The sequence below is a fragment of the Melanostigma gelatinosum genome (genome assembly GCF_949748355.1).
Source record: "Melanostigma gelatinosum genome assembly, chromosome: 18".
NCBI lineage: Eukaryota > Metazoa > Chordata > Actinopteri > Perciformes > Zoarcidae > Melanostigma > Melanostigma gelatinosum.
The window spans coordinates 2487097-2514323 of NC_136651.1; the positions used below are offsets into that span (position 1 = coordinate 2487097).

At 43.0% G+C, this 27227-nt stretch overlaps 2 protein-coding genes across 2 annotated transcripts; one reads left to right on the plus strand and one right to left on the minus strand.

The window, feature by feature from the left end:
• Positions 1-8177: 8177 nt before the first annotated feature.
• LOC306792220 (proteinase-activated receptor 3-like) lies at positions 8178-11677 on the minus strand. The gene is made up of 2 exons (XM_079289283.1): positions 11465-11677; positions 8178-9723 (listed from the first exon to the last, which is right to left on the minus strand). The coding sequence occupies exons 1-2, from the start codon at positions 11529-11531 to the stop codon at positions 8657-8659; spliced, it is 1134 nt and encodes a 377-aa protein (XP_079145409.1). The 5' UTR covers positions 11532-11677; the 3' UTR covers positions 8178-8656.
• A 7253-nt stretch (positions 11678-18930) lies between these two features.
• LOC306792162 (proteinase-activated receptor 2-like) lies at positions 18931-25099 on the plus strand. The gene is made up of 3 exons (XM_079289189.1): positions 18931-19097; positions 21425-21451; positions 23063-25099. The coding sequence occupies exons 1-3, from the start codon at positions 19022-19024 to the stop codon at positions 24136-24138; spliced, it is 1179 nt and encodes a 392-aa protein (XP_079145315.1). The 5' UTR covers positions 18931-19021; the 3' UTR covers positions 24139-25099.
• Positions 25100-27227: the final 2128 nt, after the last annotated feature.

Consider the following 27227-nt stretch of genomic DNA (forward strand, 5'->3'; position numbering starts at 1 on the left):
TCTCAAACAAGTACCAGACAAGTGATTGCCATTCTGTTCTATCTGAGTAAAATACCTGGTAAATAATACAGGTCAATGCAATGACCGTAGATATAGAGAGTCCAGAAACAAGTGGTGATTAAAACTCTGTTTATCAGCAGCTCGTTGGCTGTTTCACACATGCAACCCACTAATGCATGAGTCAAAGCTGCAAGAGGCTTGGCCGGCACGCAACCGTCCCCTTCGGAGTCCTGCTCAGATAAAAGGAATAGTTTGACATGTTTGGAAACGCGCTTATTCAAAGCTCACACTAGCAGCCAGTTAGCTTAGCATAAAGACTGGAAGCACGCGGAAGTGCGAGTACGGCTCTGTCCAATGGTAGAGGAACAAAATCTGCCTCCCAGCACCTCTGAAGCTCACGAACTAACACGTCATATGTTTGTTGAAACAACTAAAAGACATTGTTGTGAGCAGTTTCATGTCGGAACTATTTTCTTTTAACCATAGTTTTTACATGAAACTGCTCTCAACAAGGTCTCCCATAAGGCCTGTGGATTATCTTGAGTAACCGGTCATGATTACTGGTAAGAGTCATGCTGTTGAGTTGTTAAAATGTATTTTGTGGCGCTTTGAGCATCATAAGCAGAGTGACCCATGACACCCCAAAACAATCTAGACTGATAAATAGCTCTACAGGTACGAAGAAAAACAGGTATTTTTGATTTTGGGGTGAACTGGGGTGAACTGTCCCTTTAAGAATTTTCAAACAACAGATTGTGGTTTTAAGGAGGCTAGCTTTTTCCCTCTGCTTCCAGTCTTTATGCTAAGCTAAGGTAGTTGGCCAGACATGTGACACAGTTCATTGGGTCTCAGTCTCTAGTCGTTCTTTCTCGGTCAAGTCGAGTCAAGTCACAGGTTATTTACGTCAAGTAAAGTCAAGATACTTCAGTATTACCTTCAGTGTCCTGTCTTTACAAAGAGAAGATACGAGGTATTAGTACCTGTCGTAATGTATGATATTTGAACTGAAAACATGAAATGAGCAGACAAGTGATCAAGTCATGAAAACAGTGACTCGAGTCGGCTCAAGTCCAAGTCACAGAGACTCGAGTCCTCGTCTCTGCTGTCAGTCGCTTTATCTTTGACACAATCTTCTCTTATAACGTTCAACAAAATGTGGAACTATTCCAAATCATTTTTGTAACAGTCTTTTATGTGATTATGCTTCTTTACTTGTCAAGCTATATATTTAGTAATTTATGTATTTATAGTATTTGTGTTATTTATTGCTTCACCGGTGTGCTCTTGACCTCCGCTTCTCCACCTGAGATCAGAACTCCACTGACGGTTGAACACGTTCAAGCCTTTTGCTGCAACTTGCAAGAATGACAAGGCCATAATTAAAACAAATCAATAAATCTATAACGATATCGTAGTTTAGTCAAAACCGGCAACTTCAGCAGCAACATTTCTAACGTGAAAAGAAGTTTACATTTTCTGCTTTTTACAGTAAGAGACTTTTGAGCTTGGAACCCTGTTTGTCTGAATGCTTCCTCTCTCCCTCTCGTCTGTGTCGTGTTCGTCTTGTGGCACCGAGCTCACCGCGAAGGCCTTTGCTCTCCGCTGCAATCCGATCTTGTCAAGAAGAATTCATACTCTGCTGTTATAATCTGCTCTTCTCCTCCTTTCTTTGTCTCACCGTCTTGGTTTCCTCGTCGTGTCTTGTCCTCTTGCTCTGTTTATCTCCTGCCTTGCTGCTGCTGCTCCCTCCAAAACTCAAAGGCCTTTCTCAAATGTCGTGCCTCTCTCTCCATTGAGCCTGTCTCTCCTTCCAAACCTTTGCAGGAAGCGTTGCTGCTCTGTCCTGCTTTATTCGTCTCTCATCTCTTGATACTGCAGTGTGTGTGTGTGTGTGTGTGTGTCCAGACAAACCCTTCAAAGATTCAAACCCGGTCGCAAGAAGAAATTGGCATTGTACGTTTTTTTGTAAACAACGGAACATCTTGGATGTTGACGTATCTATACCAAAAAGTAGCGTAACAACTTAACAACGTAACAACGTAACAACGTAACAACTTAACAACGTAACAACGTAACAACGTGACAACGTGACAACGTAACAACTTAACAACGTAACAACTTAACAACGTAACAACGTAACAACTTAACAACGTAACAACTTAACAACGTAACAACTTAACAACATGACAGCGTAATGTGATATTGAACGTGACAGCGTAATGTGATATTGAACGTGACAGCGTAATGCGGAAGCTTAAAGGGACAACGTAACGTAACTATGTGACGGCGCAATGTGACGCGGTAGCTTTATGCGTCAACTTAACACGCCAGCGCAAAGTGACAACGTAACTTAACTACTATTAATAAGCTTAGATGCCTTTTTTACGTAGCTTTTCATAACAAGCGTAACGTTGGGCGAAAATCACACTCGTTTTAGGTTTAACACGGGACACAAACAGTGGTCTCCTGGGGGAAAGTCCTGTGTTTTGAAAGTCCTATCTTTTTTCCAATATTATATAATGTCACCATTAGTGGACATTATTGCTTGTTATACTCGTTACAATACCACATGACTTTCAATAACGGTCGCTCGAGATACTACGTCACTTGCTCTGACTGAATGCAAAGATTTTGACGTATCAATGGTTTACAGAAACGCACATTGCCGACACTTGTTCCTGGCAACTTGGCTGTCTTGTGTGTGGAAACCCAAGTTGTTGTTTTTTTTGTTTCTATACCTGGGAAGTGTTTTTAGAGGATTTGAACTACATGATGACGTGAAAATAAAAGCCATGCTTAAAGGATCAGTTCACCCAAATTCCAAAAATACATATTTCCTAGCAATACAGACAGTAGGCTAAATGTGGACACCAGAGGCAGTAGGGTTCATCATCTGGGGACCATGAATGTTTGTAATTTCATGGCAAACAGTCAATAGTTGAGATATGTTGGTCTGGATTGTGACGTATCTTTCCTGGTTCCTCTGGAGGATCAACAGAACACACTGTCAACAGATTTCCTTCACAGAAAGAAGATCCAGTAAAAAGAGTGAGAGTGAGGATGTGGATTCTCCAAATTACATTTGTCAATGTTGCTCCTGAAACAAACCTCCATTCACCTCCATTGTAATGAGTTTGAAGCAGAAATGTCAGAGACGGATATCTGGACAAATAAAACTACCTGCGTGGCTTCAAACCAACTCAGCTAAATAACAAAATGTGTTTTTATTGTGATTTGGGTGAACAGAGCTTTTAAAACCTTTAATGAATTAAACTCTTGCTGCTACAATGTTTAAAAAAAGGCATTAGATACTTTATAAAATGTTCACTTCTGGGTTTGTTCAATCATAGAAAAAAGTCAAATAACACAAAAAAATATAGCACTGTTTCATTCAGTTATTGTGAAATCTGTTTCACGACGATATTGAGCGTCAACATGCAGAATGTGATGTTCTGTTGCCATATTCCTGAACAGCACATGTGTGCAGTACATGACCTCCTCCATGCAGCTTTGTCCTTTCTTAAGATGACATTTCTTTGGACTGGAATGCAACCGTTTCAATCTGTTTGATGCTTTATCTCTGCTCGTCACCGCCACCTGTGCTGGACAAACAACACTCTTCATCCCTTTTTCCAAAAAAAAAAAGAAGATCCTGCATGTTTGTTACTGAAGTCCTTCTGTTGTGTGTGCTTTTTTCCATTTTGGTGTCTTTCGCTGTTTCCTCTGTGGGGGGTGTGGGGGGGGGGGGGGCAGGCATGTGATTCCCGGGTCAAAGGTGAATGTATCATTCTCGTGTATTGTCAGATTTGTTGTGGACAGGTGCTCATTACACTCAGTTGACTTCTAGGTCATTGTGAAAGGTCATGCTCGTGGTGAGATGACTGTATGTTCTACAAGTTGTTGTCCAGCAGGGAGCGGGGGTCCAGCCTGTGAAGGTTTCCAGTGAGATTCTGAACCAGATTCATGACTTTCAGATTTGAAAACCTCTGCTGTGAAACAATATGTAGAGGAGTGTGTAAAAAAACTAACGATTACCTGTCCTTGATATGATTTATTTTGATAAGAAAAGGCTCAAGTGAACGCAGTGACGGTGGATTCCTCTTGAATAAAGAGTTTCATTTGAACAGCTGTGGGGCTTTGTTCACTGTGTTCAGTGTGTGAATGTGTTTGCATCCCTTTACACCAGCAGAGGGCCCCGTTTATACACACAATAAACCATGACATGCTTCATTTATGCAAGTGAGCTTTTATTATTCAAAGACTGTTTGTTATATAACTTGTGACTGACGTTATGACGGCTCACTGTTGAGTGTTCCTGTTTGTTTTGATGCCATTTTCCAGGAAATGGTTAAACGTCTTTGGTTTGGATTATTTGACATCAGTGGTTGGTCTGGTCCATGCAAACCACAGGGGCCAACTGGGGCCAACTGAGGCCAGACTGGTCAGATCTTTTCGAGGGGCCATTTAAATTCCCAATTAAATCACAACAACTGAAGCCCTCTTGCAGCGGCTTCATCAATCCATTTATCTCTTATTTGCATCTTCAGAGTCTTTATTTTTAGTTTGTACATTCTAGGGGGAATGTCCCAATTTGATCTGAAAGCATGCAGGTGATCCATCAATAAGCTTCAACAAGACATTTTTACAGAACAAATAAGATGACAGTCACACGACCAACTCCTCTGTCACATTTAAACACAAAGTGATAACAAGCCTGTCGAGCTAGCTGGCTTACTGAGCTAGCTAGCTCGACATGGACTCACGTGGACTTACTTGTGCTGCTTCCTCCTTGTTGTTGGTTGATGTTGGAAATTCGGAAATTCGGAAATTCGCAAGTTGAAATCTACAGGAAATTTTGGCGAACGGGTTTTGTGAACGCGGCGTTTGAAATTTTTAGTTGTTGTTTATTAGAGCTCACAAGTGGAACCACAGTCATACACATTCACTCCAGTGTGGCTTACCTCAGGCGGGGTTTGAACCCGCGTGTTGGCATTGATGGGCGACGTCCTCAACCACTCGACCATCTTCAGCGCTGATCACGGTGAAGAATCAGAGAGAGAAAGAAGAGCAGACTGAAGCTGCAAGTTGAACTTTGTCTTCATCAACCTGCAGCGAAACAAAGTTTATTTATAAGTTTATTTGTTAAATAATCTAAAATCGGCTGTGAACCCCCACAAATAACTCAAATTGAAAAATTGAAGCCGTCACACAGTCCATGCGGCTCAGCTGGGAGAGAAGCTGCTTCACAGTCTGAAGGTTGAGAGTTTGAATCTCTTCTGTGCTGCTTGTGTTTTCCTTCTGTTACCCCACAGAAGTGTCTCTTATTGTGAAATGTCTGTCTTGAATGAGCTGAACAAACCTGCCTATAAAGATTTGTGAAGTGACTCATTGTTCAACTGAAATGTTTCACAGCTGCAGAAGTATGAACCTGCCAGCAGCTGCTGACGGCAACACGCTGTAACGTGCAAACAATGAAATGGTTTCCGTTGGTTTTGTCGTTTTTAAATTCAGCCAATTCAACTGATCTTTCCTATTTAGGTTTTTTAATGGATTATTTCCATTAAGTTTTTTTATTAAAGGGGTAACAATCCCTGAAAGAGATTTCTTTTTAAGGACAAAAATGGGAGACACACAAGTTTACCCGACAAATAAAGTGGTTTATTAACCACAAAGTCAAGATAAGTCAAACAAATGGATGAGCGGAACCAGGGTCAGGTGTGTCCCATGTCGCTGATTACGCTCCAATCAGGGCCCTGGAGATGAAAAACACACGACATCACCTTTCAGCTGAGGCGTTCCTTGAGTTATCCATATCCATGTGAGTCCAGGGGGTCGAGCTACTGCTAACTCGACGGTGTGTTTTATTCAAAAAATGCATTTGTTATCACTTTAAATGTTAAATTTGATTTGTAGCCATAAATATGAAGCATGCTGAAATTGCATGTAAATGTACATATTAAGATGTTTTAACATGTTCAAGCAGAGCCCGACAGCTCAGAAAAACTATTCTGTAGACTGGAGGCTGCAGATCAAATCTCTTCTGTGCTGTTTGTGTTTTTCCTTCTGTCGGTCCTCAGAGGGTCTACATGTCTCTTCTTTAAAGAAAAATAAAAGGTATAAAATGAAACAAATGTCCAAAGCTGGACTCAAACTAACAAAGAGGAAGTGATGTGCCATGCACTCTAATCATTCAGTTGGGAACTTTTCTATTCAACTCAGACAAATATTGTGTTTATCGGTGAACAAATAATATTATTCAGCTTTTTGTCGAAAAGCTCTAATAGGTTTTAAATGATCAGTGGGATGGGTTCAAACTTCTCAGCAGCTCTGTCACATTTCAGCTCAAATATGAGTCACTTCACAAATCAGTCCAGACAGGCTTTTCACAATAAGAGACACCTTTATGGAGCAGTCCAATGAGGATTGACAGAGAGTTTGAAGCAGTTTTTCTAGCAGCCAAGCCGTCTGGACTCTGCAGGGTAACCATCATTTTTTAAATTAACGTGCAAATTCAGGGGGTCGGTCCACTTTTTGTGGGGGTTCACGGCAAGTTTCAGGATATTTAATTTATAAATGATTTTTACAATATATTAAAAAGCTTTTCAAGGAAAACACCAGTAGTTCAAGGGGGATTTGAACCTACAACCTTCAGGCTGTGATACAGCTTCTCTAACAGCTAAACTGTCTGGTTGGTCCATATTTGGGGGGATTCGCAACATTTTTCAGGTTATTTGATTAATAAATAAATGCTTTTAGTGTTTATCTTCTACGTTGAAGTATTTTTCATCCGGATAAACCCTGAAAAATGTAAGTTACTGTCTGACGTTTCTATAGGTTTATAAGAGCTAATTTAAGGAAAAGACAAAAGTTGATGAAGGGTTTTGATCCCACAACCTCCAGAGCTCCTTCATTTTTTAATTAACCTGCAATTTCAGGAGGTTGCTCCACATTTATGAGGGTTCACAACAGGTTTTTGGTTATTTAATGGTTAAACTTAAACGTTCTGGCTTTTCTAAGTTTTTAAGGGATAACGCAAGGAAAAGACAAATCATGCAGAGTGGGATTCAACCCACAACCGTCAAAGTGTCATCCAGCTGAGCTATCATGACTCCGTCAGTCAATGTCCGTCTCAAACTGAAGATTTAGACTTTCCTTGTGAATGTTTCAGTCTGAAGTCTGTGAACTTTGTTTCTCGGCAGGTTGATGATGAAGTTTCGGCAGCTTCAGTCTGATCTTCTTTCTCTTTGTGGTTCTTTATATCAAGCAGTGCTGAAGATGGTCCAGTGGTCAATTAAGGACGTTGACTGCCAACACTGCCACATGGGTTCAAACCCCGCCTTAGTTAGCCACACTAGAATGAATGTGTATCACTGTGGTTGCGTTTGTGAGCTCTAAAAAAGCATAAGCTCATGTGAGCCCAGGGTGACGAACTAGCCATCTAGTCGGGCTTCTTTTCACATTATCTGCAGTGTCACCTGCATATTACGTAACACACTGTAAACCTGCCTTATTTAGGTTATTTAGGGATTCTCTGTATGCTTTCAGTTAAAATTGGTTCATTTTCACGGTTAAAGAACCAACACTTTTAATCGTGTTTAAAAAAAGAAATGCTACAATAGTAGATACAAAGTGCTCAATAATCAACCATTTTAAAGTTTAAAATAGTTTCTTACTGTCAGACACTCATATATATATTTAGACATGAGCCTCAGACTTAGTGTTTCCAGACAGATAAAGTCACAAATAAATCAGTTTTTTCCAGCTCTATATGTGTCTGATGGTGTGCGCGTGTGTGTGTGTGTGTGTGGGTGGGTGGGTGTGTGTGTGTGTGTGTGTGTGTGTGTGTGTGTGTGTGTGGGTGTGTGGGTGGGTGGGTGGGTGTGTGTGCGTCATCCTACATCCTGTTGATTGGCAGGAAATACCAACTCCTCCGGTGAAGTTGGTATTTCCTTCAGTGGTAGATCAATGATTAATTCTTCTCTTGAGGAAGTCAAAGGATGAGATGAACAAAACACTAAACATCTTAAACAACTATATTATTATCAAATATATATATATGTATATAGTGAGGCTAAATGAGGCTATATGTACAATTTCTAAATTGTATAAATTGTACATAGCTTGGCTGTACGAAGAGGAATTCACACAAAATCATCCAAGTAAACATTAAACACAACATCAGACGTAATGAAGTTTATGTTGTACTCATGGTAGCTCCACAGTGATGAGAGGAATACAGAAAGTACTCAGCAGTAAGTCAGTCTGTTTCATGTTGTTCTTTGTCAGCTATAAACCTCAAGCAAAAATCAACACAATTCAACTCAAATGTGAAAAAAATACTTTTGTTATTTTAAGCTGTACAGAATGAAAATATTGAAACAACTACACAAAACCATTAATGATCAAGTGTTTGATACATAAATGCATTCTTTCTTTACTTACACTCATAAACACACATCAACATATTTACCATCTGTCTTCTCATTCCCTCTCTGACTCACACGTGAACTTTAAGAGAGCACATGTAATGCAACACATATGTTAGTCCATTGCTTGTTTATCATAAATACAATCAGGGTCCTTTTGCTTTCTCTTTGGATTCCAGCCACAGAGAATGTCTTCCTCTTAATCACACACTTTTTGGTTCAGGTCCCTCTTACACAGACATGCTGAGGGTCTTGCCTTTAAAGCCCCTGGAGTAAAGCGGGGCGCCTACAGACTTGGACATGACAACGAAGAGGAAGGGGTCCAGACAGGCATGGAGGCAGCACAAACACACCGCCACTTGAAAGTGCATGTACAAACTATCCGTCCCGTCCGCGAACAGCTGCACGTAGTGGACGAAGTGCAGGAGTCCGGCGGGAGCGAAGCACAGCAGGAAGATGACGAACACCAGCGAGCTGGCCTTGATGTACATCGTCCAGTTGTGGTGCGATCGGTTGAGCTCGCACACGATCCGGCCGTAGCACACGACCGTGACCACCAGCGGCGCCAGGAGGCCGAAGACGGTCAGAATCAGGTTGTAGTAGAGCAGGAAGAAGTGGGAGTCGTGGCCCAGGGGCAAGACGTCGTGGCAGGTGATGCGGTCGACCTCGGGGAGCCGGTAGCTCTGCTGGACGAGCAGTTCGGGGACGACAGCGGCGCCAAACACCCCCCACATGGCCACCGTGACCCAGGCCGTGAACATCCTCTTGGGGAGACTCTTGTACATGAACGGGTGCACCACGGCCAGGTAGCGCTTGATGCTGATACAGGCCAGCGTCTGGGCCGAGCAGTAGAGGTTGCCGTAGAAACAGGCCGTAACCACCCGACATGCGGCCTCCCCGAGCACCCAGTGGTTTCCAAGGAAATGGTAGTGGGCCTTGAAGAAGAGGGAGAGGAGGAGGAAGAGGTCGGAGACGGCCAGGCTGCAGTAGAGGATGGCGGAGGACACCTTCCTGATCTTGGAGGCCAGCGTGCACAAGATGGCGACGTTGGCCGGGATCCCGGCGGCAACAACCAGCATATAAACGACGGGGATCACCCGCGTGCTCAGAGGCCCGCGGAGGTACCCGACTGTGCCGTTGCTTAGGGACCGCAGTGCTGGAGCAGGATGAGATGGATTGGGAGCTTGAGTCCCATTGGGCACTGAAAAGACTTTGGGCTGATGGATGAGGAACCCTCCAAATGTTCTGGGCACAGGAACCTCAGAGCTGTTCGTCTGCACTTTGTTTCTCCTGTTCCCTGCAACAACAACAAGAAAATGCAAACGTGAATGACATTTTTCAGAAGATTTTTTATACTATTATGCAATATTTTTCCATCTAAATAAATCACTAATAACGAACCAATGAGACTGCAACTAAAAATGATGTTCATGAGTGAATAATATGTTGATTATTTCCTTAATACATTGTTTTGTGTAACTTATAATAGTAAAACTGTTTCCTAAAACACAAAGTGACCCCTTCAGATTTGTCGGACCAACAATCTAAAACCAAAGATGTTTAGTCACCGGTTGTTTCAGATGTGATCTTGATAATAAACCAACTTGTGTCGTAAAACATGATTTTACAGGAAAGAGTGTTTTTTCTGTGGTTGAAGAAGTGTTCACATCCTTTGAGTGTGATAAGTAAATATTGACAGTGCAATAAAATGTTCTCTGTCAGTGTTTTACTATTATATCTGTTGTTTCTGGATTAATATTCCTGCTGCATTAATGTGTATGTTGCATGTTAACTGCTTTATATCCTGTTATTAGTTTAATCTCCATCAATGCATCATATTCTATCAGAACATCATGTTTGTAGCGTCTCTGTCCTGTGAGAACCACGTATCTCTAAAAAGAACAAACAGCCTGTTTTCAGCTTTGTGACATTGAATTTTCCAGCTGATCCAAGAGGCTTTTTTAACACTTCATCCTTCAGTTTATCACAAACATTCATCATCAACACATAAAGAAACACTTCATCCTTCAGTTTATCATAAACATTCAAAATCAACACATAAAGAAACACTTCATCCTTCAGTTTATCACAAACATTCATCATCAACACATACAGGAACACTTCATCCTTCAGTTTATCACAAACATTCATCATCAACACAAAAAGAAACACTTCATCCTTCAGTTTATCACAAACATTCAACATCAACACATAAAGGAACACTTCATCCTTCAGTTTATCACAAACACTCAACATCAACACATAAAGGAACACTTCATCCTTCAGTTTATCACAAACATTCAACATCAACACATAAAGGAACACTTCATCCTTCAGTTTATCACAAACATTCAACATCAACACATAAAGGAACACTTCATCCTTCAGTTTATCACAAACATTCAACATTAACACATAAAGGAACACTTCATCCTTCAGTTTATCACAAACACTCAACATCAACACATGAAGAAACACTTCATCCTTCAGTTTATCACAAACACTCAACATCAACACATAAAGGAACACTTCATCCTTCAGTTTATCACAAACATTCATCATCAACACATAAAGGAACACTTCATCCTTCAGTTTATCACAAACATTCAACATCAACACATAAAGGAAACACTTCATCCTTCAGTTTATCACAAACATTCAACATCAACACATAAAGGAAACACTTCATCCTTCAGTTTATCACAAACATTCAACATCAACACATAAAGAAACACTTCATCCTTCAGTTTATCACAAACATTCAACATCAACACATAAAAGAAAGTATAAAATGGAAATACTCATGTAAAGTACAAGTACCTTGAAGTTGTACTTAACTTAAGTACAGTACTTGAGTAAATGCACTCAGTTACTTTCCACCAGCGCTGATTCCACTTTAACTTAGAAACAACTTAATCAAAGATCACTTATTGTCTTCAGAATCAGCAAATTAACATTACAGTCAATCTTATTTAACAATTAAATTAAATCACTGTAAAGTAAACTATATAACACAGAAGTTTTAATCTTGAACTCACCTTTCTTTTGAAGAGAACCACTGAGACAGAGAACAGCAACCAGTGAAAAGAGAAGAAGCTTTCCCATTCTTCCCTCAGCGTTTATTAACAGTAATAATCTCACTTCTCTCTGCTACTTCACGCTCAGCCTCACATGTGTTGCTGTCTTCTCCGTCTGCTGCTGCTCTGCTGTACTGACAAACACCGGCCCAAACCCACAGAGTAAGAAACCGAAACACACACTGGACATCTTCTCTGCTTCAACAGGAATGTGGGTTGTCTTTGGGTTCTGTTTTAACATGCACACAGTGTGCAGTAACGCCTCCACACATGATCTTTGTCACTCTGTCGCTCTACGCCCTCTGTTTTATGTGAAACCTTTTTTTTTGTTATGTCTGATGCCTGGAGGGATGTAGAGTGAGGTAATATTCTGGAAGGGGACCCTGGCTCAGCAAGGAAATGTCTGCCTGAAGATGATAAGCGTGTCCGAACATGAGCACTTTTATTTACTCTTCACTTCCTCTGTTTGTTTTTTTCCCTTTTGTCATTTTAAGATGGAGATATGGTTGGAAGCACATTTACACAACTGTGATGGAAAAAAAAGATCCTTTTAGTCGTTATAAAAGTAATGAGTCAGCATCTACAAATACTGTGAAGTTTGCGCAATATTTTGACTTAGTACTTTAAAATAAGAACTTTGTATGTCAAAATAATCACTTAGTATTGCAAAAATATAACTTTCTATGTCAAAACAATGAAAATCTTTCTCAATATTTTGGTCTCTAAATGTTTTTATTTGCACAGTTTTATTAGCCAAGCTTCATCTGAGGCAGGAGCACCAGCTGATCACAGATGGGCGCCTCGTCTTGTTTTCATCTAGTCTGTTTATCAGATACGTGAGAAGAGATGTTTTCAGTTCCAGCATCTGTTTGGCCTCAGCAGATCCACCACACAGCCCCCTCCTCGCCTCAGACGTCATCGCTGACACGGAGCTGAAAGCGTCCATGACTCAAACTGAGAATAAATAAATGCATCTGCTCGTCAACACAAACAGAAAAAAGAAAAAAAAGAACATGTTTGAGGAGAGGCAGCAAAAAGACGAAGAGGTTACGTAAACTGGAAGGTACAAAAACATTCACAGTGGCATCCGAGTCATTTGTTACCAATTTAAACAGTTGTGCATTTCTAAACATGAACTCAAATGAAAGTGATATTAATTTACAGTGGAATAAACAAATCACACATCTATTTCAGGCCTGCTTCCGTTCTGCTCAGCACACCTACTTCCTGTGTAGAAGTCATCGTACTGTTTCTTCCTGTACTGGATTTCAGAGAGAATGAATGTGTTACCAGTAGGGGTGTAACGGTTCACAAAATCCACGGTTGGGTTCGGTACGATACAGTGGAGCCACAGTTCGGTACGTTTCGGTACAGTAGAAAACTATAAATGCCAGAGAAACGTACTTGATTTTAAAATATATTTATTCATTACAACTAACATCATGAAGTTATTCTTTGCCTTTGAACAATGATGGAACTATACCTGAGTGACTCATCTTCTGGGGTGTGTTCTTAGCAACACATAAGCATAAAAAACAAAAACTGCTCCTTAATGTTATGTAGTAGTGTTACTTACATCTTCTCCATCATCATTTTACAATGAACAATGATGGAACTAAACCTGAGTGCACGTGGCTCTTCATCAATAAAGGTTTAAAAAAAAAAAAAAAAATTAAATCATTTTTATTTTTTATTTTTTATTCAAACGTATTGTTCGGTTCGTGATGCGTACCGAACCGTGAGCCTCGTACCGGACGGTTCAATGCGAATACGCGTATTGTTTACACCCCTAATTACCAGGTGTGTGAGGAGGAACTGAGATGATGCAGGAAACGCGAGTGTGCCGAGGCTTCGCGTGGGTAGCTCGTTATAGGAGTGTGGCCGGAAGTGGGCGAGTGGCTGAGGTGTGGTCCTTCGCCTGAAATTCAGCTAAGTTGTATCTCCAAATAAGGGCCTGATGCCAACGGCAGCTGTCAGGTTATTGTAAAAGGAAACCAAGCAACCTTTTTGCTCGTCTCGTCTGAACATGTTCGATAGAAGCCTGTCTTCTCCACAAGAGGGCGACATCCCCCTTCATTATCAAACCGTTTCATTTCAGGGCTTTTTGTACTGTAGACGCCACTTAATCACTTTTCTTTTTGTTTTGTTTCACTTCCAGCTCCGAGTGAAACACTCCCAGCTGCCACAGTATTTACATGTTATGTGAAATGAATTATTCAAGTCGTCCCAAACTTCCTCAAGACACAGTTGTCATTACTGGTGATCAGTGGACTATTTGGATGGTTTCCTGAACTGGTTTCAAGCTTCCTGCAGTGTAAACAACATTAAACTCTGCGGGGACTTTAGGCCACGATTGACTGTGACGTTCTTGCTTCTTTTCTGAATTCTCCCTGTAAGTCTTCTTTTTTTAAATGACTTTTATTTATGTTTTTCACACACATTAGAGGAAAAAAACATGATAAATAAATTATTGATTATGCTGCTGATAGTACTTTCTGTATTACCAAAAGTAAACTTTTACATTTTGCATATTTACAATGTGCTTTTGCTTCTTTTACTAAATTAAAGGATCTCAAAACAACCCAATAAATCACTAACTCTCGACAAAGATATTTTATTGAACATACTTTGCATGTTTGACTGTAGGTTTCCTGCTCGGCTGCATTAACCTCTCAGTAAACCTTTCATATTGTTAGCTATCTAACTGCACCCACAGTTTAAAATGTAGCTTCATCAGCAGATACATGTTGGTCCATGCATGCAGGGCCAGTTTATTTATGTTCCTCATTTTAGTGACAATGAAATGTACAGCGCTTCACTTGAAACATAAAAAAGACAAAAGACAGAGTGCAAAAGAAACACATTTATGTAAAAAAAATAATTAAACGGTCATTTAAGAGCCAAGAGAATAGAAAATAAAAACAAGCTGAAATAGAAGAAGACAGGTGTGAAATTGAAGACGGACCACAGTTTGTATATTTTCTCAAAGGCTATTTAATACCAGACACCTTCCTCTGTCCGATGGATCTAAATAGACAAAGATCCTCTTTGAGAAGGGTTTTCATTCTGTCCTCCTGCACACACACACACATACACACAAACACACACACACACACACATACACGCCCAAACACACACACACACACACATACACATACACATCTCGCTGGTTTTGTTTTTCGCAGAGCTGAATCATATACCAGATGGTAAGATCTGAGATTCCTTCTCTGTGGACCGACTCTCCCACAGTCTGCATCCTGCCTCCTCCTGTGAGCAGGAATGAACTTATGTTTGCTTAGAAACGCCCAAACTCAGCGCGCTGCAGGAACAACATAACATAGTATTTCAACATTAACATCAAAAGATCATCATCATTCTGCAGGAGCTCTGTGGAGCTTTATGGTGTCTTTCTGCTTTGGTTTTGGTTGTATGGTCCCCAACTTTAGTGTTTTGGTTCTCTCAAAAGGATCTGATAAACCCAGAGCACGCTTCCTGTCCAGCAGCAAACACATGAAAGGCAAAGTTAGCAACGAGCTGGTGAAAATAGAGCATTTAGCAGCTAAAGGAACAGATATTTCCTGTGGGAGTTGGTGGAGACCAAAAACAGAGCTAAAAGAGAGAGCGTATCGGACCAGAAACACGACTCCAAATGAATGTTGCTCGATAACTACTGGATGTGTAAATAAACAACTGTTTGCAAACAGGTTTACCGTTATAACTTAACGAGCCGTGCAATACACACCCATTATAAAATATGAAACTTAATCTGTGACTTCATGAAAACTATCAAAATGCCCATTTGGCTCAATAAAGTGCAGCATTTTGTCTACGTTTTAAACTTGGAATAATGTTTCTACGTTAAAGTATGGCTGGTCAATATGGGCCCAAAGTTAAGAATATTTTTAGCTCTCTTTACGTCGAAACCCCATTCAAGTGAATGGAGAAATTTTGCTCAGTTTTTTGGGATTTTCGGGAAAACCGCTGGGCGAATCTCTGAGAAAAGTCTTTGCACACGATTCCCGATCAGGCCGCACGTTTTGATGTATTTTTTGAGCAGGTGTTGGCAACGCTGTGTGAGGAGAAGCGCGGCAAACTTTCTGGACAAAGATTAATATTATTATTGTTCACTAGCTTGGGGCCCCACCTCGGCGATTTGGCCGGCTGGAGAGTTTTAGGGATGGTTGGTGGAGGGTAGCCTGAGCGAAGCGGTTTGGGGAAAGGCTAGTTTGAGGGTCCACTGCGGCTCCCGGGCCTTGCACACCCCCCCGGTCCATGTGGGCCAGTAGTGGCTGTGGAGGTAGGTGGCCTTCCGGGAGTAGTTTTAAAGAGGGGCGGGAGGGTGGGGTGCGAAAGGCGTAGCAGGCTGAGCTATGGTGGCCGTGGGTATTTGTAGGGTGTGGCCGGGAGTGGCTCCGTGGAGGTGTGGCCCTGCTCCTGAAATTCAGCTAAGGTTTATCTCCAATTCACTAGCTTAGGGCCCCACCTCGGCGATTTGGCCGGCTGGAGAGTTTTAGGGATGGTTGGTGGAGGGTAGCCTGAGCGAAGCGGTTTGGGGAAAGGCTAGTTTGAGGGTCCACTGCGGCTCCCGGGCCTTGCACACCCCCCCGGTCCATGTGGGCCAGTAGTGGCTGTGGAGGTAGGTGGCCTTCCGGGAGTAGTTTTAAAGAGGGGCGGGAGGGTGGGGTGCGAAAGGCGTAGCAGGCTGAGCTATGGTGGCCGTGGGTATTTGTAGGGTGTGGCCGGGAGTGGCTCCGTGGAGGTGTGGCCCTGCTCCTGAAATTCAGCTAAGGTTTATCTCCAATTCACTAGCTTAGGGCCCCACCTCGGCGATTTGGCCGGCTGGAGAGTTTTAGGGATGGTTGGTGGAGGGTAGCCTGAGCGAAGCGGTTTGGGGAAAGGCTAGTTTGAGGGTCCACTGCGGCTCCCGGGCCTTGCACACCCCCAAAAGCCTGCCTACGGGAGCAGTGCCGCCTGCCCGTTGCGCATGTCGGTGGCGCTGTGGCGAGTGTAGAGTTGGTAGGCGGGGGAGGGCCAGCGGCCCAGGCTTTGATGCTGGTCTGGGACTCCTCTGCTCGCTGCGGTGGTGGCGGCTCCTACACGGGAGGAGTGGCCAGGGAAGGAGCCGGGATTGATCCCGGAGATGGTTAGGATTCCCCTGAAGTGCCAGAGGAACCAGGATCGGTCGGCGATGCGGCCAGTCTCTGTGGTGAACAGTGGTTCGTGGGGGGCGGTTTGCTGTGTTTTCCTGGTTTGTAGTTAGCGCATGAGGGGTTCGTAGGGGCTCAGGTGTGAGTTGAATTTGAAATATAGTACGGGGGCCGCTCTTCTCTTCTCTTTCTTCGAGGCTGGTCTCCGGCAATGTCGTCCGTCGTGAAAACCCCCCAAAAGACGGCAGAGGGAGCGGCATCGTTGTTGGCCAATTGTGTGAGTTCGTCGCTGGAAGTGGGTGGGGTGGGGGCACTGGCATCCCGGTGCCAGATGTCCCGGTTATGGTCACTTGCTGTGTTTTCTGAAGTAGGCGGCGGGGGCACTGGCGTCCTGTGTTCCGTTGTTGCTTTGCGTTCCGTGCTTGCTGCGTCTCATTGCCTGCTGCGTTGCGTGGCTGCGTCGTGCGTCGTTCCGTTGCTGCGTTCCGTTGTTGCTTGATGTGATCCGTTGTTGCTTGCTGCATTGCTGAGTCGTTACTTGCTGCGTTGTTATGTTGCTGCGTCCGTTGCACTGTGTTGCTGCATCCCGTTGTTGCTTGCTGCGTTGTTGCGTTGCTGCGTTACGTTGCTGCGTTACGTTGCTGGGGTACGTTGCTGGGGTGCATTGCTGTGTTCCGTCGTTGCAATGCGTGGCTGCTGCGTTCTGCCGTTGCTGTATTCCGTTCCGGCGTTGCTGCGTTCCGTTCCATTCCGGCGTTGCTGCGTTACGTGGCATGGCTGAGTCGTTCTGTGGCTGCGTCATTGCACTCTGTGGCTGCGTTGCTGCGGTCCGTTGCTGCGTTGTTGCGTTGCTGCGATTCGTTGCTGCGTTCTGTTCCTGTTGCTGCGTGCCCGGAGCCCGGGGTGGGGAGCAGGGGAAGTGTGGTGAGAGGGGAAAGTGAAAGTACAGGCCGAAGGAACGAAGTTGGAAGGAGCAGTAGGATCCTGCGGAAGTAGTGAGGGAGGGAGAGTTGGCCTTCCGGAGCGGCCATGAACCGGGGGGTTTGCATGGGATGGTGGAGGGGGACGCTGTGAACCTGGCAACCTGGAACGTCGAGGCCGGCGGGGCTTGGTGGTGCGTGATTGCGTCACTGACAGCGCGCCCGTGTGTTGTTGCTGGAAAGTCCATCGCTGCGTGGCGAGGTGTCATGGCGGCTGCGAGGAGTTGGAGCAGTGTCGCTTTTTTTTGTTTTTGTCGTGGCGCTTGTGGGGGATCCCCCTCTCCTGCAGCTCCGTTAACAGGCGCGCTACGGTCCAGGCGGCGATCCTGGGCGGGTCGGTTCCGCTGGGAGATGCGGTCAGGGCGCGAGCGCCGTGGCGGTGGCTTCGAGCGCGGCGTGCTGGGATGCTGGAGTCGCCGGAAGCCGGGCTGTCGGAGGTTTGTCCCCGAGCGCTGCGTCCGGAGCGAGCGGAGGAGGAAGGGGGGGACTTCCGCGTCCGTTGCCCGCGTTCGGGGGCAGCGGATCGCCGTCTGCCACGGAGGCGTGCCGGTGTGAGACTTGGTTCGCTGGAAGATGACGGTCGGTCTGGGTCCCCGTACTGGCGGATTGCCCGGAGGGAGGGATTCCGGTCGATGGATGTGGCCGGTCGGCGGGTTCGGCTGCGTTGGGCCGCCGGGGCGCTCTCGGAGGCGATCGGTGGCGTCTGGCGATCGGTGGCGTCTGGAAGCCCTGCCTCGGTGGAGTGCGGCCCCGGGCTGTGCGGGTGGCGGCTGGGGAGGCAAACGGTTCGTCGTCATCGGGAGGCCCGGTTAGTAGCAGGTCCATGCTGGCGAGGTAAGGGGTTTATTTTCCTTTCCTGTTCGTTGTTTTGCGGTGCTGCGGGCGTTCTTGCGGTTTGGTGCGAACGACGTAGCAGGCTGAGCTATGGTGGCCGTGGGTATTTGTAGGGTGTGGCCGGGAGTGGCCCCGTGGAGGTGTGGCCCTGCTCCTGAAATTCAGCTAAGGTTTATCTCCAATTATTTTGTGCCACAAAGCCACACTGAATAATTCACATTATTTGTCAGCACTATTAGATTCACATCAGAGGAAAGATGGCCTTAGATGGCATGAAAGGATCAGTTTTTGTTCTGGTTCGTTCTCACATTACTGTCTTCGCTGCTGTGTGACTGAAAAGGTGACATCAGATGATCGGAATGCGTCTTTGCCCGCGGCTGTAGTTGATTCGTGGACCGGGGCGTTCCGGAGCCACCGTACAGCGGTGGGTGGAAACAAAACACGCTGCTGAAGAAGAGCAGCAGAAACGACACGGAGGAGTCTCGACAAACACGAGGAACGAAGACCCACGCAAGGATTATCGACATTTCATATTATTTCTGCTGTTTTTTGGCAACATGTTTTCAATGTGTCCAAACACTTTGCTGTTGGTGCTGGTGTGCGCGCGTGCTGCCTCGGCTGCAGCCAATAACGGTGAGATGACCTGAAGCTTATTCATTTAAAGCAGGGGTCTTCAACTAAAATTCCAAAAGGTCCAGATTGAGAAAAGCTCCTCGGGCAAACATTACAATAATATCTAACTTGCGCTATTTAGTGTCTCGCACTCGTCTGCAGTTTTATCTGATTGATATGGGACATCATTCATTTATTTATATATATATATATATATATATATATATATATATATATATATATATATATATATATATATATATATATATATATATATATATATTCAAGAAGTCTAGTAGTAGTAACAACGTCTCTGTGTCGTCAACAACTGTCAAATCAAATAAAGAAAGTACACACAATTATATTTTAACAAATTATTATTCTCAGTTTTCAAATTTAACTGGATGGATTATAAATAATACATAGAAATACATAAATAAATGTTCTTCTCATTTCAAGTACAATAAGGGCTGGATTAAAGAATAACTGACAGAACAGAAAGCTTTTCAAAAATGTGCATCTTAAAATAAAGCAATTCATTTTAGAAAAATGAATGTAACTGAATTGTCCTGCAGCTTTAAATTCAGTTAATTCAGGTGTGAAGTGATGTCAATAAAAAAGCCACAATATTGTATTTTTGTCATCTAAAGAGATAAATCAGTGAGCATGGACTTTGTGTGGTTATTAAACTACTTGTTTCAGCTCTATACTCTCTGGTAACATCATTGGTCAGTGAATTAACGTGTTCGATTCTGATCATATTGGGCTCTTAGGTTTATTTTCTGTGTCTTCATTTCAGATGTGAGTTGGTAGTTTGTTCAAGAGAGTTGTGCTTTGCCTCGCAGTGTCGCTTCATTTGCCGCTTTTATCAGCAGTTGCGGTTTCTGAACATATGAGACATGCTGGTTTTAACTGCCTGTGGGGAGAATTAACATATGAGTCTGTTCATTCATGCTTATGAATTCTATTCTCTCTGAACACGTTTCTCTTTTTGGAGAACGTCATGTGAGATAACTTCTCTGATCGGCGCAATATTCCTGCTCTTCTTTCTATTTCCTCGTCTCTCCCGCGTGTGTCACGGTGTGTGTAAACCTCGCTCGAGTCAGGAAACTTGTCAGAATACTCTTTGGCTGAGCTCTATCACGTGATGTGATTTACACCGCATTGGTCGGTGTGACCTGCACCGCTGAACAAGTACCGTAACGTCTGAATAAAGTGCGCCGGTTAAAGTACAAACTCGCTGCCTAATATATATGATTCCAAACTATCGAGTTTAGGTCCTGGGTCCGGATGCAACTGCGTCTGGGTCCGGATCCGGACCGCGGTCCGCCTGTTGGAGACCCCTGATTTAAAGCAATGTGTTGATCAGGATTCAAGACCTTTCTTACTGCAAACTTGCTACAATTTGGTAGAAAATGTTTGATTTGATATGATTTCCTGTAAATACTATATAGGTGAAATGTTTCGTTGATTAATCGACTTTCTATCAAAAGAATATTAGTCATTCTGATGATAAATAAATAAATTGTTTGTCATTTTCTTCAAGCAGAAATAGTGAAACTATGTCAAACTGTTTCTGGTTTCAGCTGCTGATGTGAAGATTTAGCTTTCCTTCGTTTTCTAATGAAGGTAGATTCGAAATTGTTAACTTGAGTTTTGGGCGTTTGGTCAGACAAAACTAGACATTTGATGACGTCACCTTGAGCTTTGGGAAACAATTGATTCGAAACAATACCTGTTAGTTGCAGCCCTGTAATAAAGTATAACATAAGAGAGATTAACGACAATAATTACATTTTAAAAGTTTGTGAAAATAATGCCACAGAGAGCTTGTTTTGTTCAACCACAAAGTCCAGAACCCAAAGATGTTTAGTTTACAATATAACGCAGAGAAAACCTGAAACCACAGAATATTTGTCTTTTTTTCACCATTTTGCTGAAAGAAACCAAACAAAACTGATTATTTCTGTCTCTCATCTAATTTATTTATGGTTGCAGCTCCTTAACCAATTACTTTCATTGTCGATGAAGGTGCTGACAATTTTCTCAATGAAGTGTTTGGTCAATAACCCGCAGGTTGTTTACTCTACTGTGTTTAAGGTCTTACAACTGGAACCAAAAGTTGTTCTATTTTCTGAGCTGCAAGCGTCGAACATACAAAGGCCATGTTGTTTGATGTGTCTGCCTCGAGTGATTAGTCAGAAGTAGTTTGATCTCAGTTACTGAGTTATGAAGTATTATTTAAATGTGAAGTGGGTCGTTGTGATGCTCAAAGCCAAGTTCTAATTATAAGTAAGTCTCAGAGGTAAATATTGTACTTTTTACTGACAGCTTTATTTTCTTCTTAGTTGACCATCTTGCCGAGGCCACTGGAGGTAAAACCACGAATCTCCAGATGTGTTGATGTTGAATGTTGGTGATAAACTGAAGGGTGAAGTGTTTCTTCATGTGTTGATGTTGAATGTTTGTGATAAACTGAAGGATGAAGTGTTCCTTTATGTGTTGATGTTGAATGTTTGTGATGAACTGAAGGATGAAGTGTTTCTTTATGTGTTGATGTTGAATGTTTGTGATAAACTGAAGGATGAAGTGTTTCCTTTATGTGTTGATGTTGAATGTTTGTGATAAACTGAAGGATGAAGTGTTCCTTTATGTGTTGATGTTGAATGTTTGTGATGAACTGAAGGATGAAGTGTTCCTTTATGTGTTGATGTTGAATGTTTGTGATAAACTGAAGGGTGAAGTGTTTCTTCATGTGTTGATGTTGAATGTTTGTGATGAACTGAAGGATGAAGTGTTTCCTTTATGTGTTGATGTTGAATGTTTGTGATGAACTGAAGGATGAAGTGTTCCTTTATGTGTTGATGTTGAGTGTTTGTGATAAACTGAAGGATGAAGTGTTCCTTTATGTGTTGATGTTGAATGTTTGTGATAAACTGAAGGATGAAGTGTTTCCTTTATGTGTTGATGTTGAATGTTTGTGATAAACTGAAGGATGAAGTGTTCCTTTATGTGTTGATGTTGAATGTTTGTGATGAACTGAAGGATGAAGTGTTCCTTTATGTGTTGATGTTGAATGTTTGTGATAAACTGAAGGGTGAAGTGTTTCCTTTATGTGTTGATGTTGAATGTTTGTGATGAACTGAAGGATGAAGTGTTCCTTTATGTGTTGATGTTGAGTGTTTGTGATAAACTGAAGGATGAAGTGTTCCTTTATGTGTTGATGAATGTTTGTGATAAACTGAAGGATGAAGTGTTCCTTTATGTGTTGATGATGAATGTTTGTGATGAACTGAAGGATGAAGTGTTCCTTTATGTGTTGATGTTGAATGTTTGTGATGAACTGAAGGATGAAGTGTTCCTTTATGTGTTGATGTTGAGTGTTTGTGATAAACTGAAGGATGAAGTGTTCCTTTATGTGTTGATGATGAATGTTTGTGATGAACTGAAGGATGAAGTGTTCCATTATGTGTTGATGTTGAATGTTTGTGATGAACTGAAGGATGAAGTGTTCCATTATGTGTTGATGTTGAGTGTTTGTGATAAACTGAAGGATGAAGTGTTCCTTTATGTGTTGATGATGAATGTTTGTGATGAACTGAAGGATGAAGTGTTCCATTATGTGTTGATGTTGAATGTTTGTGATGAACTGAAGGATGAAGTGTTCCTTTATGTGTTGATGTTGAATGTTTGTGATAAACTGAAGGATGAAGTGTTCCTTTATGTGTTGATGTTGAATGTTTGTGATAAACTGAAGGATGAAGTGTTCCTTTATGTGTTGATGAAGTGTCCTGCAAAATGGAAGAGAACATTTTACTGCATTATACTTTTATACTTGGATGTTTTGAATGCGGGACTTTTACTTGTAGTGGAGTATTTTCACAGTGTGGTATTGGAGGTACATTCATTGTACGTTCCTGCATGTACTGTCAACCTGTTGCACTTCTGCTTTTTACGTGTTTTCGTTTCATATTTTGAACAACAAGCAGGCACAACCGGTTTACAGACCGCCTCCGGGGTGTGGGTCAGCTCTGTAGGCAAAGAAGTCCTGAGCAGCCGCCTCACAACCGTCTTCCTCCCGATCATCTACATCATCGTGTTCGTGGTGGGGTTGCCCACCAACGCCCTCGCCATCTGGGTCTTCCTCTTCAGGACCAAGAAGAAGCACCCGTCCTCCATCTACATGGCCAACCTGGCCCTGGCCGACCTGCTCTTCATCATCTGGGTCCCCCTGAAGATCGCGTACCACTTCAACGGCAACAACTGGACCTACGGGCACGGGCTGTGCAAAGTGCTGGTGGCGTTTTTCTACGGTAACATGTACTGCTCAATCGCCTTCATCGCCTGCATAAGCGTCCAGCGCTACTGGTCTGTGGTCCACCCGCTCTCACGGCCCCAGAGGGCCAACGCCGTGGCCGTCGGTGTCTCCATCGCTGTGTGGGCGGTGGTCTGGCTTCTCACCATCCCCCTCTACCTGTACGACCAAGAGGTCTACGTGACGAACCTAAAAATCAGCACCTGCCACGACGTCACCAAGCCCAGTCAGAAGGAAATGGCGGCGGGCTACTTCCTGACGATGGGGACTCTGGGGTTCATCGCTCCCACCGTCGTGTGCATCATCTCCTACGTGCTCATGCTCAAGGCTCTCCGCAACAGCATGGCGGACCCCGCCAACAGCATGGCGGACCCCGCCATCGCCAAGAAGCGGCGAAAGGCCGTGGTCTTGATCGTCACCGTGCTGGTGATGTTTCTGGTGTGCTTCACCCCGAGCAACATCATGCTGCTGGTGCACTACACCCTCCTGTTGTGTGGGAAGGACAACAACCTGTACGGCTTCTACATCTCCACGCTGTGCCTGGCAAGTCTCAACAGCTGCCTGGACCCGTTCATCTACTACTTCATCTCGGAGGACTTCAGGGATCACGTGAAGAACACGTTCCTCTGCAGGAGCGAGAGGACGGTGGAGAGGATGAAAATCTCCAGCGCCCTCGAGTACTCCAAGAAGAACAAAACGTCCACGTCTGAAACACGTTCGGGGAACACGCGTAGTACCGAAAGCTAACTCGTCATCTTTAACAACTCCTCTGTTATTGATTTCTTTACTGTGACTTTGTCCGTTTCTGTGAGGAAACTGTGACATGTCGTCTGTTTTAAAGGCCTCCGAGAAGCTTTGAGCAGGCTAAGTTACTGTTTTTTATTTTGTAAACGGGATTTTATTTTTTGTATCTTTTGATAATACAATTGATATTTGCTTATATTTGATATTTGTTGCACTCGTCTGCAGTTTTATCTGATTTATATGGGACATCATATATATATATATATATATATATATAGTGTACATAGAGGGTGATAAGAAGCTGTACATGGAGGGACTTAGGACCCAGGGGAATGTAGGTGAAGGAAACCGGAAGAGACGCCACACAAACAGCTGTTCACCGCTCGCTGCCCAGTTCTTGTGTTAAAAATGTCCACTCACTAAAAAATAATTAAAAAATAAAAATAAAATAATTGTCGGCGTTCATTCATGAATTCCCCTGGGTCCTAAGTCCCTCCATGTACAGCTTCTTATCACCCTCTATGTACCAACGTACATTTATAACAAATACCACACATATTAGAGTAATCAGCGTTGCATAGTGTCTGACCAAAATAGCAAAAAATAAATGATTAATTAAAATGATTTTTTTCGAGTTTTTAAAGTTATTTTGTTTGTAATATGTATTATAAGCATATCATTTAGTTGTCGCTACTGAGAATTTAACAAACATAAAAACATGACGCAGATAGGTTTGCAGTTTTCAAGGTGTATATTTCAAATTGCATCGATTACACACATGAAGATAAAGTTGTGAACACCGGCTGAATATCTATTATCAGAATCATTATATCATTATAACTGTATTTTAACTGCTTCTGTGTAAAGGGAATACTGCTGTTAAAAAGAACCTTAATTGTTTAAAGTGTTTGCAAACCAAATGTTGTTGCACTATTGTTCATATAGCAGTACTTTTAAAATTAAAGTGCGCAATACACTACTTTTGAATTCATTATTGAACTTTGCGCATAGCAATGCGTGATTAATCGCGATTAATCACGCATTTGCATCATTCGCGCCGTCGGTCTCGCCGGGAACTATTTGTGTTTATTCACATGAATCGCGCTGGACGCGGGGGGGGGGGCGTGGCTTATCGCCCTGAAAGCCGTTCAACTGTCCGCCATCAACCATGAAAAAAATAACCTATATTTCTGCTTAGTACGTGTTGTGGAAGTCCCAGATATCACGGGAAACCAAACGCCGTCATGTCTGGCTCATAACATTGTCCAGAGGAGCTCCGTGGATTTTATCGCGCTGTATTCACTGTGTCTAGCAAGCCACACGTCGCTGTTTACTACAGCTGTAGGAACACAAAATAAACTGATTTGGCTGTGATTTAACGGCAATAAACCGACAAAAAGGGACTCGATTTGGCGTTTGGGGCGATTTGGCGATTGACGCGAATTTTCGTCAATCGCGCCGCGCCATCGCAAATGGCGTTAGGGTTAGGGTCTGTCTGTATACCTTTGTGTCTTCATGTCTTCTAAAGAATGAATTCAAACAGAGGAAACAGGACGTTTATGTGGATTTCGGGATGTTTATCAGCTTTTAAACTTTGACTGAGAACACAACGTGTTTTTGTCCTTTTCCCCAACGCTTTAACATCGTATTGTTAAATCCACGCTGACGATGACCCAGGGAACAATGAAATGTGCCACAGAGGATACAGAAAACAACAGCAATCAAACTGACCTGGAACTGTGCCACTGCCTTATCGGTGGACCTACTCTCACACAGTCTGCATCCTGCCTCCTCCTGTGAGCAGCAATGAACTTATGTTAGCTTAGAAACGCCCAAACTCAGCGCGCTGCAGGAACAACATAACCTCTGAAGTGGACATGTCCAGCTGCACTTTCTCTCATGAGAGAATTTAAAGCGGAAGTGATCAATATTTCTACATTAACATCAAAAGATCATCATCATTCTGCAGGAGCTCTGTGGAGCTTTATGGTGTCTTTCTGCTTTTGTTTTGGTTTTATGGTCCCCAACTTTAGTGTTTTGGTTCTCTCAAAAGGCTCTGATAAACCCAGAGCACGTTTCCTGTCCAGCAGCAAACACATGAAAGGCAAAGTTAGCAACGAGCTGGTGAAAATAGAGCATTTAGCAGCTAAAGGAACAGATATTTCCTGTGGGAGTTGGTGGAGACCAAAAACAGAGCTAAAAGAGAGAGCTTATCGGACCAGGAACACGACTCCAAATGAATGTTGCTTGATAACTACTGGATGTGTAAATAAACAACTGTTTGCAAACAGGTTTACCGTTATAACTTAAGTTTGAGTTTGCAGCTTGTTTCTGCTTCCCCCCCAAGTGGAGAAAAAAACAAATGGGAAATGTGCTTATTTCATGCCGAGTCAGATGAGAAGATTGGTACCGCTCTTATGTTTGTAGGTTAAACATGAAGCTACAGCCAGCAGTTGGTTAGCTTAGCTTAGCATAAAGACTGAAAACATGGGGAAACAGCTAACCTGGTTCTGTTCAAAGGGAACAACATCCGCCGCCCAGGAACTCTAACGCTCACCACACAAAAAGTATGAAAACAGCTAGTTGCTGTTTGTGTGGTTTATATGTGTCAGACTATTTCTTGACCGAGGGTAGAGACTTCCTCGTGTCTTCACTCAGTGTCCCGGCATCCTCGCGCTGAGGACAGGACTCCAGGAAGGATGTAATGTGTGTGTAATGAGGAGAACAGATGTGTCTATTACGTGAAAGTCCCGTGAAAGTGCGTTGGAGGATGTTTTATATCCCACAAAAACATTCAAGCTCCACTTCAACTTGTATTCAGAAACAGCATTTACAGTTACACCGCAAAAAAACAGATCTATAAAATGCACATGTTGTATCTTGCTGCGAGCTCTCTGTTCGCTGTTTATCATATGAGTTTAAGGCCGGTTCAGCTGTAGTTACAGCAGAGCATCACTTTAAACACTCACACGAAGGTCACTGGTGCAGATAAGCACACTTCTAACCTCACTGACTTATTTGACACAACAGGAAACTTTTGATGATCCAGATAATGAGGTGAGAGTTTCAGGCGAGGTTCAGCGAATGCAAGA